At 33.8% G+C, this 13,751-nt stretch overlaps 1 protein-coding gene across 1 annotated transcript; it reads left to right on the plus strand.

The window, feature by feature from the left end:
• The first annotated feature begins 1,952 nt into the window (after positions 1 to 1,952).
• On the plus strand, positions 1,953 to 9,411 carry LOC129927885 (perlucin-like). The gene is made up of 4 exons (XM_056039556.1): positions 1,953 to 2,175; positions 3,446 to 3,610; positions 6,039 to 6,218; positions 8,028 to 9,411. The coding sequence occupies exons 1-4, from the start codon at positions 2,064 to 2,066 to the stop codon at positions 8,165 to 8,167; spliced, it is 597 nt and encodes a 198-aa protein (XP_055895531.1). The 5' UTR covers positions 1,953 to 2,063; the 3' UTR covers positions 8,168 to 9,411.
• Positions 9,412 to 13,751: the final 4,340 nt, after the last annotated feature.

The following is a 13,751-nucleotide window of genomic DNA, read 5'->3' on the forward strand; positions in this document are numbered from 1 at the left end:
ATTATTGATAGATATAGTTTTAAGGAGTGAGTTCTTCCCCTTCAGATAAGCTTTGTTTGTTACGTTGTTTTAAAGGATGTTTATATTTTACTTGTTTGTGTGTGTGTGTCAACAAATGTGTCCTACATTTTAAAAGTGCGTTCGAAATAAAAATTGATCTTTTGAACATTGAATAAATGTCAGTATGGTTTACATCCAAATAAAGATTGTATACTTTCAATTGAGACCTTCATGCGTGTTAAAACTTTCATCTCAATGTGGCTGAAGCTCTTTTGTTGGTTTATTGGAGGTAACAAAATAAATAGATTTAGTTTTCTTAAGGTATTGGGTACGTGCGTGTCAATATATTCTCAATTCTTAACATCATGTCATGCAATAAAACCTTTTGCTGTGAAAAGATGTTTTTTCCTACCTTAGAACAAGGAGCTTGAGTTAAAACAAATAGTTAATTTAGCAATGCTCGAGCCATCGTGTAACTGACTAAATAAAGCAGTGGAAGGGGAAAATCCACAATAATGTAAGTAATAAATTCATGTTAACATGTCTGGCATTGTTTCGTTGCTTTCAAGTTAAGTTTTAGTTTTCATAAGATAACTTTAAAGAATCATTATTTGATTACGATTTGAAATTTAAATTATTAGCTTTTGTTTTTATAACTGCTTATAAATTACTTTTAGTCTGTGGTATATTTGAGAACCGGTGAAAAAAAAAAGATCTAGTCCAAGATGAATAGACAGAAATTAAATCCGTTCTTTGTCTTTGTTTTAATATATTTGTTTGATGTTGGTAAGTACTGATTTGAATGTATTTTTTATGATTCCTTTTACACGTCTTAGAACAATATACGTTAACAATACATTAATAATACGTTAATAAGTGTTTCTCTACGTTTGGATTTGATATGCCCTAAGCAAAAGAAAAAAATGCCCACTAGAGGGTCTGTGAAAGTGCGGAGGGTTCCTTAGCGGGGTCCTAAGGAGTGCCTGTAGGCAAGCGATTTCTTGTCTTCTGAATAGTAGCAATCTAGCCAACTCCCTGACATAGAAAAAAAGTTGGCAGGTTTTTTTTTTTTTTTTTTTTTTGATTAAACAACAATCCTCTGTGATATTTCATAGTAACCTGAATTCGTGAAAGAATTCTAATTGAGTTTATTTATTGCAGTGTTCAGAATTCCTGTTTTATGGATTTGCTGGTGTGGTTTATTTATTGCAGTGTTCAGAATTCCTGGTTTATGGATTTGCTTGTGTGGTTTATTTATTGCAGTGTTCAGAATTCCTGGTTTCTGGATTTGCTTGTGTGGTTTATTTATTGCAGTGTTCAGAATTCCTGGTTTCTGGATTTGCGTGTGTGGTTTATTTATTGCACTGTTCAGAATTCCTGGTTTCTGGATTAGCTTGTGGTTTATTTATTTGAATCGAAGTTCTTTGATATGAGGACACGGAGGGCTGGCACCACAACTTTGTTTATTCTTATTTTTAAATATATATTTTAGAATTTCGATATACAAGTGACGTGACGTGCATGATGAATGTAAAATGGATAAATTGAGTCCATGTAACGAAATATAAAACTAGTTACTGAGCTAACATTTATGCATTCGTGGAATCATTTAACTGGCTGCTACTCTATAATGTTCAGCCGATGTTTCGATAGATGACGACGGAAGGTGGAGTTCTAGTTTCTTGTTTGATTCAACGTATCGTAGGACTGCATTTGAATTTATCTGTGGATAAAGGAGCTCACATGAAAGTTAATCTACACGTCAATTCTGTTTATTCATGTTATCTTCAAGCACAATCACATCAGTTTTTCCATACCTAAATGTAAAAGGAGTATAGGCAGACAGACAGTTCATAGTGCCCAATGGTGATTTCCCTTTTCGAGATGGAGAAATATTATTATATTTTTAAACAGTGTTGATAAAGTATTTATGATCGCAATTATTTTGATGATGATCTTGGTTACTTACTTGACAAGAAATACCAGACTTATATTGTCTTTTAGGTCTGACAGTCCGACTTAATTCTGACTATTTTTACAAAGTAGCAAAAAGTAACTCTATTATGCAATATTCAAGGAAGGCTTTTGAAGCCACAAGCCCACTTGACTGTGCCAGAAAATGTCAGCTTCAAAAGTGTGCTTCCTTCTCATTTAGCAATCACGTCTGCTCCATTGGTAAGTTGTCTGCTGTCTGCATAACAATATACAGGACTTTCCTTACTATATAATAATGTAAATAGTGTATGAAAACCGTACCCACCCCTTCCAACAAAACAAGGTTTCGCTTTTGGAATGTCTAAAAACCTTGACATGACATGAGAAAATAAATTAAAACAAAAAAAAAGTTAAATGTAAATTTTTAAGGTCACATTTTGTTATTAAGTTCACGTGTTTGCAAGTCCATTTCTTCATTATTATTGATTTATGAATGGTCCCTGGACTGTAAAGCATGCACCTCGATGGTGCCAAGTCCTACCCACTCTCATCCCGTTTAGTCCCTTATGACGTTTAGGCTTGGGTCAAGTCAGTCTAGTTATTTTCATTTCTGAAGTGAAGTCTGAAAATCGCAAATAAAATTGTTATAAATAATTAGAATGTTTTACGCCTCCACCAATTAAAATGACTGAAACATGCATAGCTCAAAGATCATCAGAGTAGCTAAATCTCTTACTGGCGTAACATGATTTAAATAGAGCTAATAACGTAGCTTATTGCTAAAATGCTACTCAAGGCTAATGAATTATTAGTCTTCAGTTTTGTTGTAGAAGCACATCTTATTTTTAGAAGTTTAGGCTCAGAGGTGACCTTAGAAACACTCGGAACATTCTCGAATGTCATATGCGGGGCTTAAACCAAACCTAAAATACTTTGCTTAGAGCTGCCATGGTAGCTCGCATGGACGAATATCAAGTCTTGTTTTATCGGAACTGTTTCCTAAGAAACCCACTACACAGTATTCTAGTCTTTACCTGACAGGTATCGTACATTGAAAAGTGTAACAGATATCCTACAAATGAGTAGAAAAGTCATTGGAGTCTAATTGGAGAGCAATCAAATATGTACTCAAAGTAGTGATTATTCTCTTTAAAAAAAAAGAATATTTTAGAAGTCAAAGTCTGTAAGCTCTATAAATTGCGTAGCCTTTTAATTGTTGGACTTCATTCCAACTACTGAATTTAGTGTAGACCAATCGAATAGAAGACCTGAACACTGTGGAGAACAATAGCCTGTTGCCATGTCACAGGTCTGTACGAGCTATTGGTCTCCACTACCCACAGCTTGCGACATTGTATGTCAGTGTTGAGGCCTACTAATGACTGGTATCGGTTGGAACCTGCCTTTTGTTTATTTTCTTAACTTATGAGAAAAAATACATTGTTTACAATATTAACATATATAAATCTTTGATGTAGTCTACATCTGACAATAATTCTTCTTATTTCAGGCCAGTGTAACTCAACCAACGCTACCTTAGGTCTAAGTCAAGAGATTTATGTTTCATGTTTTAGCAGTGACGGTTTTACTTTCATCCCTTTTGGTTCTGTTAGCGCATGCGTGTGGGTGTCAACTAACATAACAGATTACATCACTGCCAGAGATGACTGCAGAAGTAAATGCATCTATATATATTATATAAACTTAGTGCTAACACATGTAATAAATAAACATGGCATGTGACATATAATAGCATCACTAGAGTGGACGAAGAACATACCTAGCTACATCTCCCCGCTTCGACCCAAGTAACAAGATTAACATCTTATTTAGCCATCTATGTCCCCATATAAGCAACTTGAGTCTTTCAAGTTAGTAGAGATATCTGGACCTGTATAGACAACTCTGCAGGGGTCAGGTCTCATACGTTTTTGTAATCTAGTATTGCTATCAAGTGGAATGAATAAACGGTACCAGCGAAATGTTTTGTTTGTTTTACATGTTCCTTCCTAGTTGAAGATAGTTTACTTCCTAGTCCAAACCTCCCGCAGGACGACGGGGGATGGGAGCGGGCAGGGTTTGAACCCTCGACCGTCGATAAATCTGATCGACAGTCCAGCGTGCAAACCGCACGACCAGGCAGCCATGGTACCATTCTATAGGAAAATGAATAGAATTATATTCTGCTAAGGATACTATGTCCAAATGTGAAAAATACATCTAACACTTCTACCAACTATAATCAATATCCTCTTAACTTTAATTACATACTCTCTCTGGTTTATATAAGGTCCCCAAAAGCTTTTCGATTTATGCAAAGACAGGGTGAGTAGATTCTGGAAGAGCACTTGACATTATTTCGAGCGTTTTTCGAGTCGTTTTGTGAAATTCCCTAAAAACCATGACCTCCGTCCCATGACCAGCCGGGGTCACGCAGGGTCATCTCTAACTATGCAGCTAGTTTATGGTCATTTGTGGAGGTCATCTCGCCCAGTTGATATGAGGTTCAATGTTATGACAAGTAACTCTATTTTATTTGGTTACAAGCTCCTTTCTTCAATGACATAAAAAAACGTCTTTGAATGACGCCAAATATTTTGAACAATGCATTTCATTTCTTCTGTAATATTTTTTTATTTAATATTCTCAAAATCATATGTAATTTACACAAAATAATTACAATAATGAAACAATAAATTGACATTTCTTAATTAATTTGAACACATATTAATTTTTCTATAAAATGCTAAGGCACTCTATATTTTTCTGTACTGCATATACTCTTAGTAGAAAATAGCAAAGCTAGTTCCTAAATACACAGTAATTCTATAGAATAAAGAATATATATTTTATCACCAACACTGAGCGTTACTATGGTGTTGGTAAACTAATCCTTTAGTATTCACATATTTGGCTAAAATTGTTGGGTTTACTCCCCTTAAATAATTGTTAACGCTATTCCTCCGTCACACATTCTCCGATCAAGTTCATACTTTAAACAATTATTTTTTTTTTAACCTAACAAAACATGAATCAATTTTTTTAAATCCCAATTAGTGAATTAATAATAGGTAATTAATAATTTTGTTTGATAACTAATAAGGGAAATAACTTTTGTATTATTGATAGATATAGGTTTATTGTTTAAAAGGATTTGTTTAAATATCTTTTGTCTTCCTATTGCTTTCTCTGTCTGACTATTCGTTTCTCTCTAACTGTTCCCTGAAGGAAGGTCTTTGAGAGCCCGAAGATTTTATTTTGCGTTTTTTTTTACAGTAGTTAGTAGGTCATTGTGGTGTCCAATCGATGTAATGATCCTGTCTCTAATCTCTTCATCTGTAATGCGATCTTTAAATATGTAGGAACTTTCTGTAGCTAAATACATCAGATTGTGTCATTAAGAATGCATGAGAGCTACCTAGATCCTGAATATTTCGGAGTTTAATTTTGGTTTCCTAGGGCTTTTTTTTTTTTGCTTTACTTAGGCTATCAGATATTTTGAGAGTAACTGTGTAACAAAACTTTTGCTGTTATTGGTGACTGACCTTTGACACGTTTAAATCACATAGTAAATACATACGACATAGATTCCATGTACACCTAACAAAGAACTCGTTTACCGATATGTTTTTGGTTTTATTTATAGTTTTTTTTATGTTGAAATCCGTTATATAAATAGTCTACTTAAGCTTTCAATAGTAAATAAAATTATAAACTATTGTTTTAGATCTACAGTTTCATTAGCAACTAGCTATTGCCGGGTTAATGTTTATTTTTATTTTCTCCTTCCCTTCCCTTTTTTTTTATAACATATTTTTTTAAAGTACACAATTGAAAACCTAAATATGAAATTGATAATATCTATGTAGCAGTGTGTATATAGGCGTTATACGTACCATTATCATTTATTGTGTTATATCCGAAGGATGCGCTGAATACTAGTGAAAGAATTTGTATTAACTTGTTCATTATGTGCATAGATTAATTAGGGTAGGATTTTTAAAATCTTTTCTATGTAGGCTACTACAATCTAGGACAATAGTTGTCTCTGTATTGATTTCATCAAGTAATTTCTTTTTTAACTTGGCGTCTTCCCTATCCAGGCAAAGATGGCCATCTGTATACGTTGAAAACGATGGACAAGCTGAAATGGTTACAGACTTATTACAATAGAACTAAAATATGGATTGGATTAAACGACATCGATGTAGAAGGAACATACAGGTGGGAAGATGACTATACCGTCTGCAGCCAGAGCTGGATGAAGCAAATATTTGCGCCAGGTAAATTTAATGATCGTAAGCAGGAATTGAAGATTTTAAAAAAAACTTATGAATGAACTCTGACCTTTCCCTTTTTGAGATTTGCTAAGAGAATACTGCAATTCAGTATTGAGAAACCTAGAGGTCAATATTTTGTCTAGTTTTCCATTAGGGCTGAATTGAGTGTTACGTCAAGAAAATACATTTGGTCATCTCATATTAAAGATATTTACAAGAGACCAGGGTCATAATTTAGTATAGGCAGTTTGGCAATGTATCTATCGTTTTATATATATGTATATCTTACACACCGGCTACGTCCGTAGATTGGTTCCCACGTAATACATTATTTATTTCAGACGAACATCTTTTCCATTTTTTTTTTATTTTCACCAGACCGGCTGCATTTCAACGATCTCCTTGATCTAGTTTTTAGACATGATGAGGCCCTACTAGCAGTATCTGTAACACTGAACTAGAACAGCCCACTCGCTCTTTTCTTTTTTCTCTCTTTTTCTCTCTCTCCTTCTCTCTCTGTCTTTCTCTACTCTCTCTTACTCATTATCTTTCTTTCTCTGTAACCTACTTTTGTTTTTTAAAGATATTTTAAAAAAAATTAAAACGGTCCGTTGTATAACCTTTCCTGACCTCAACATCCACACATACACACAAACATACTTTTCGGGCGTAAGTTTCAATATCACTTTTACTCTTTCCCCCGCCCTCCCTCCCGCGACAAAAAGAAAATTACTACGTACTATCGGCTTCCTCCGAGACCCTTGCTGATTAGCCTTAGGCCTCCCAGCCACAATTTCCATATGTCACCACAAGGGGGTATCAAGGGGTATTACATAGGACTTACATATATATATATATATATATATAGCACATGCGAGTTCGAGGGCCCCTCCATGCCACTACTTAATAATTAATAAAGAAAAACAGTGCAGAACATATTCTTGAGCTTCATATTTTCAAACTCGGTTCAGTAAAACAATAACTCCAGCATCGAACAGACTGACACAAACTATAAAGCTCTTGTACAAATGAAATAACAATTTCTCTGACATATAATATTATTGTGGAATAAATAAAGCTTAGGGGAGATGACACTGATCAATAACTAGTCATCCCAGAATAATGACATGTGACTACTGAACAATGACCCAATATCTAGCCTTTTTTTTTTTTTGCTTTTATAGCTTTTTAACAAGAATTTCTTCCATTGTTATTCTAAGTCTTTTCTCTGACATTCCATCTTAACCATCGTTCTCTCTAAGTATTTTTAAATTACACTTATTTACATCTGTTTAAGGTCTTCGGAAAATCTGATTTTTATATACTTTTTTTTATTATACAACATACGTTTTAACGATGGCTGAATGGTAAAACACTTGGCTTCCAAACCGGAGGTCCCAGGTTCGAATCCTGGTGAAGTGCGGGATTTTTAATTTCCGGATCTTTAAGGCGTCTCTGAGTCCACCCGGCTCTAATGGGTACCTGACATTAGTTGGGGAAAAGTAAAGGTGGTTGGTCGTTGTGCTGGCCATATAACACCCTCATTAACCATGGGCCACAGAAACAGGTGATCTTGACATCATCTGTCCTATAGACCGTATGATCTATAAAGGGAGCTTACTTTACACTTACCTAGCTTGTGCACTGAGGCGTGACAAGCTCTCTCCCTCTCTTCTGATTTTCGCACCCATGAGTGACTTAAATAAATAAATATATATATAATTTATATATATATTCGCAAAAGTAAATCTATATATATATTATCATTATATTTACTAAATAATATTGAAACTATCACATCTCTTTTATTAGGTGAACCAAATAACAGGAAATCAAGTCCAAACGGTGAAGACTGTATTCACTTTTACCAAAATGTGCCACTGCTGAATGATGCAAACTGTTTGACCAACTATACCTACATCTGTGAAAAGCCTTTTTTTAACTTACACTAATCAACAATTGTTATAATATCCGCTGTTCGTTTACTCGTGACAATATAAACCAAGCGTATTAATATTAACATTTTATTGTTTTTTTTTCTTAATAAACATGCCATTGAAATCTGTGATTGGAATAGTTTGTGACTAACATGGTTGGTTGTTGTAATAAAACAGCAGTCCATCACTTTATACATTATTTCATTTGAAGTCTTAGATGAGAACTTTTCAATAGGACTAAAATGTGTTTATGTATAAGAAATAATTGTTAATTGTTCTTTTACATTTGCTGACAGAAATATTGGTTTCTGTTTCTTGTTGGCGTTGTATTTATGAACATTATATAGTAATATCATGTATGTACAATTATAATGTACATTATTACTGTGACCCAACAAAACAGCGCCGACAAAATAGCGCGAAATTTCCCGACAAAATAGCGCAAGACAGAATAGTTCGGCTTTATATATGGTGTGTATTTTAATAGATCTAAACTTATGTCATATTATCAGAGAAAGAGAGTACTTTCAAACTTTTATCTCATTTTCCTTATTCACCAATGTTAAAAATGCATAACTCGCTATAAAAAAAATATGTTTTTGAAATGTAGTTAGCCCAGTTCAAGGCTTAGGTATATGATGATGTGTGTGTTACACATGTGTGTTATAGTATAATCAGAAATCTTGATTATCTGCGGCATCTCTATTTGATCAATCCAGGGAGTCTGGTGTCTCAGCATTGGCAAACTTCGGTGTGTCAGGATTAGTTAGCTGGAGATCTTCTTATCTTTAAATACTTTCTTCTGGAGATCTAAATAATGTTTGGGCAGATGGTGTGGGCTATTGGTATGACCATTGGGAGGACAACTATATTGGTTTCCAGAGACGAAACCGAAAGGTGACTCCAATATTTCCAATAGCATTATGAAATAGTAGCTATCGAATACAAGACAATCTAACACGAACAAACAATTTATTGGAGGGATGGCACCATACATTTCAGCTGTCTATTGACTGTCATCACCCCAATGTCTACAAGATAATATCTCTCACGTCCTCAGAGAACAGGAGAAAACTTAGAACAAGATTCTGTGGTACAATGGTGGAGAACGAAGTAAAGCTGCAAGCAAGACAAAGTACCTCCAACTTAACAGACGTCTTGAAGCTATACAAGCCACTGATGGATTTTCTACATGACATTGCATAGAGCTTAACCTTGTAAAAGTTATGTGTGTGTGTGTGTGTAAATCTGACAAATAGGGAAATATCTTTGTATGTTTTTAAGTGCACGTTTTGAATGTAAATAAATTATATAAATGATATATTTTGAAATTCCTCATTGTAGCTTATTTTTATTATAATTCTTGCATAACTTTTGCATATATTTATATTTTAAAATATGTAAAGTGTTTCCTGCAAAATGAATGAAAAATAATGATAACATTAAAATCGCAAGGCTACAAAGACAGTTTGTGTGCAACACAAAATCAAATTCGGCCCCCGAAGTGGTTTGATGTGAACCTGACCTAACAAGTGTCTTATAATGAATATCTAATTGATCTAATTGTTTTGTAACAATTTGATCCCTTATTCAAATCTTCAAGAAACTAGATTACAAAGAGAGTTTGTGCTGCCACACAAACTCAGAGGCGGCCCCCGTGGGAGACGGATCCCTGTCGGATCCGCATATTCGCTGGTCGACTGAGGATGGCATCGAGCAGGGTATGAAACCGAGACCGTAGAGATAATCAGTCCTGCGCGCTATCCGCACGACCAGGCATTGCTCTTAATCTATTGACAAACTGGTTACAAGCTAATAGCCTACTTTTGATAATATACCTACACCTTACGGAATGACAACTACCGGATATGTACAATATGTCAGAAGAGCGATTTTAGATAATCTTTTGTTATTGTGCATTTTCATTTAAATGGAACTAGAATGAGGATGTAGATCTACCTAAATTAAACTACTAATTTAGCACTCTCAATATCTATATCTACTAGATCTAGATCTAAAATATATATTTGGGATAATGTAGATGTAATTTAGATAAGATTTATATTTAAAAAAACACTAGATAATTAATAGATTAATTGCAATAGGAAATATTAAAATAGTAGATTGGTTTTAGCATCTTATAAAAATGCAATATTGTAACATTGCCTCACTTACATTTACGTAATTGTTTTAGAATTGGTGTATTTTTTTAAAAAATCGCTTGCATAATTAATTTTATAAATTAAACGGTTTGCTTTTAGAAAACCAAAAGTAGCCGTTGCACCTAAACTTTTCAAGCCGCATTTAATGATGAAATAATATTTTTCATATCTCTTCTAGTTTTTGAGATCTGAGAGTGACAGACGGACAGACAGACAGACAGACAGACGGGCATTTCGCACAAACCTAATAGCGGCTTTTTCCCCTTACGGGGGCCGCTAAGAAACAGTTACGTAAAAAAAATATTTCCTATTTAACTTTATTAAATTTTAAACAATTCTAAGTAAAGACTCTAGTATTTTTTATTACAATTATTCTAAACAAAATCTGAACTATTTTTAAATTTTAACTTTCTAGGATTTAAATATTTTTAAACGTACCAATTTCTGCTTTTTGGCTTTCACGAACTTTAATTTTTTTTTTACATTTTTTTAGTGAACTAGAAGAATAATGTTTTTTAAAAAAATGATTGACAGACGTGAGAAGCCTGGTCAAGAGGTTACTTTGTGGCAATTGACCGATTTCGCCTGTATAGTCGATGGTCGCCGTTACATTCATCTACAGCAGTGATTCCCAAAGTGGTCTATATAGACCCCCAGGGGTCTACGAAGACTTCCAAGGGGTCTACGAAAGTGAAAAAGTAAATTGGGGGTCTATGAGATGTCCATGGGGGTCTATGACTTTAATGTTCACACCCCATTAATGTAACTATTTCAAACACTTATAAATGATTTGTACCTTAGTTATAAATATCTGTATCTCTGCTCAAAAGTAAAATAGCTGTATTTAATTTAAATACTTATTTAAATAGTTAATTTTGTCTACATGTAACCAAGGCTTAACAAAAAGAAATCATGATTTTAAAGCGTTGATTATTTATTTCCTTGTTAAATAAGCGATTGTCTATAATAAGAGCCTTTTTATGACCATATGAAACCAATTACACTCGAGGATTATTTGAGACGATGCCACCCTGATAAAAAGAGAAAAGTGAGAAAAAAGTTCAGAATAGACTCACAAAATCTTTCTTCAACATCATATAGAAAAGATGGTGGTTTGTGAGCGTTTTACAAGATCTCTTTACCTATAGCCAAATACGGAAAACACTATAGATAAAACATTGATTTTACCAGCCCTTGAAGTAGTTTTAAAAACTCTTTTACACAAACCTTCATATGATATTATGAAACGAATTTCTTTTAGTAACATTACAGTTCAAGGGCACATCGGTGGGATGAGCAATAAAGCTGCAAACTGCCTAATGGTCTTCAGCTCCATATTTTTCCCCAGGGCTGACCCACAAAACCTTTCCCATGTTTGGGTGTATAGCTGAAAAGCAGCAGAGGTTTGAATTCTATTTTCCTTCGGCTAGGCGGGCTGCAAGCCAAGGCTAATGAGTCCCTCCTGCCCGAAGCTTACTGGTTTAGGCGCCAGTAACTCACCTTTGCCCCTTCTCCTGTTAGTGAAAACAGCTCCGCAGGCCCAATATTTGAGCCAAACGTGAAAGATCAAGAAATCCACGAGAAACTCTTTGCGAAAAATTTTACAATAATACGTAAGGCAAATTAATGAATTAATATTTAATGTTTGAAGGATGATGAACATGCAAAAAAAAAAACAACAAACAAACTTTTCCAATGTGCATGGTGATTCCAGCAATACATATTAATTGTTATTTTAATAGGTTTAAATTTGAATTATAGCTGTAAAAAAAGATAGATCTCTCTAACTTATAATGTAGCTTTACATTACTTTTTCACTCTTTGACTCACTGCAGTTAGAAATTAGTTAAAAAAATTAGTTTGTGAATGTGCAAAAATGCAATATAAGTTAAGCAGGGGGTCTACCGAAAATCAGAAAACATGGCAAGGGGTCTACGAGACAAATAAGTTTGGGAACCACTGATCTACAGGTTCAAATCCTGTTAACCTCTGACGCTATCTTCTCATATTCTCTTTTTTTTTAACTTTTTAAAATTTTAAATAATTCTAAAAAAAGACTTGTGTAATTTTTATTACAATTATTCTAAACAAAATCTAAACTATTTTTAAATTTTAACTTTCTAGGATTTAAATATTTTTAAACGTACCAATTTCTGCTTTTTGGCTTTCACGAAACTATAATTTTTTTTTTTACATTTTTGTAGTGAACTAAAAAAATAATATTGAAAAAAATGATTGACAGAAGTGAGAAGCCTGGTCAAGAGGTTACTTTGTGACAATTGACTGATTTCTGCTGTATAGACGATGGTCGCCGTTACATTCACCTACAGGTTCAAATCCTGTTAACCTCTGACGCTATCTTCTCATATTCTCTTTTTTTTAAATTTGTATCAAATTTGAAAAAGTTTTTAATTTAAAATATTAATAGGTGAACTCAATAAGTATTTTAAAGAAAAACGTTACTATTTATAATTAGTATAAAAAATTAAATAGCATTCAGTTAAAACTTGGATTATAAATAAACATTCACATAATATCCCTTTGGTAACTGTTGTATCTCATTTGTATAAATGCCCCACCTCATTGCATTAGTTCTGAACAAAAGATACATAGTGAAAGTAAGAAAGAAATCAACAAAAGTTGTAGACTTCTTTAGAAAGAATAAATGAAACGAGTGACAGACATTGGAATTGAATGGAAGCACGTCTTTCCACAAAGATGAATAAACAGCTTTAAAGTGTACCATAGAATTAAAAAAACAAGGTTACAAAGACAGTTTGTGTGGAAACACAAACTCAAAATCGGCCCCCGAAGTGCTCCACCCATTCAGGTAAAAAGGCAGGTTTTAATAATTTCAGAGAGATTATCAAGGAATGAAATTCTATCAAAGGAAAATAACAGAGAATAATGGAGAAAGAAAGTTGACAGATCTTGTGTGGTACAACGTTACAGCAGACCAAGGGATAGGTGAAAGTGAAGGTGAAGTTAGATATGATTTTGGCCTTACTCATAATGTTTATCTAATTGATTTAATTTTTTGTAAAGGGCCAATCTCTTATTTAAAGTCGCAAGAAAAAATAATTCGATAAAAAGAAATGTTTCCTTTTTTTGTTTGTTTTGTTTTTACGTTAGTGAAGTGTTCTATGTAGGTGTAGCCGCTCTGCAGTTCACGCGACAATATGAAATACAATGTCAGGACTGAGTTCTGGTCAGCCTGGGTCTCCTGTTTACTGTAGAGGAGAAGGGGGGCAATCCAGGTTGTTGGTTTCAAAACTGTTGTTGTTTTGGGTTGTTTTTATTTGGTGAGATGTTTTGAAAAACATAATGTAACTCATGATAAGGTGTGTGTTTTTTGTGCCTAGTGCAGGACGGTTGGTTTTTTAGAGATATATTCTAAGTGTAGAGACTCTAACTATTTTTGCTGTATGAGAGTGAAA

This window comes from Biomphalaria glabrata, chromosome 8, assembly GCF_947242115.1.
Source record: "Biomphalaria glabrata chromosome 8, xgBioGlab47.1, whole genome shotgun sequence".
Lineage (NCBI taxonomy): Eukaryota > Metazoa > Mollusca > Gastropoda > Planorbidae > Biomphalaria > Biomphalaria glabrata.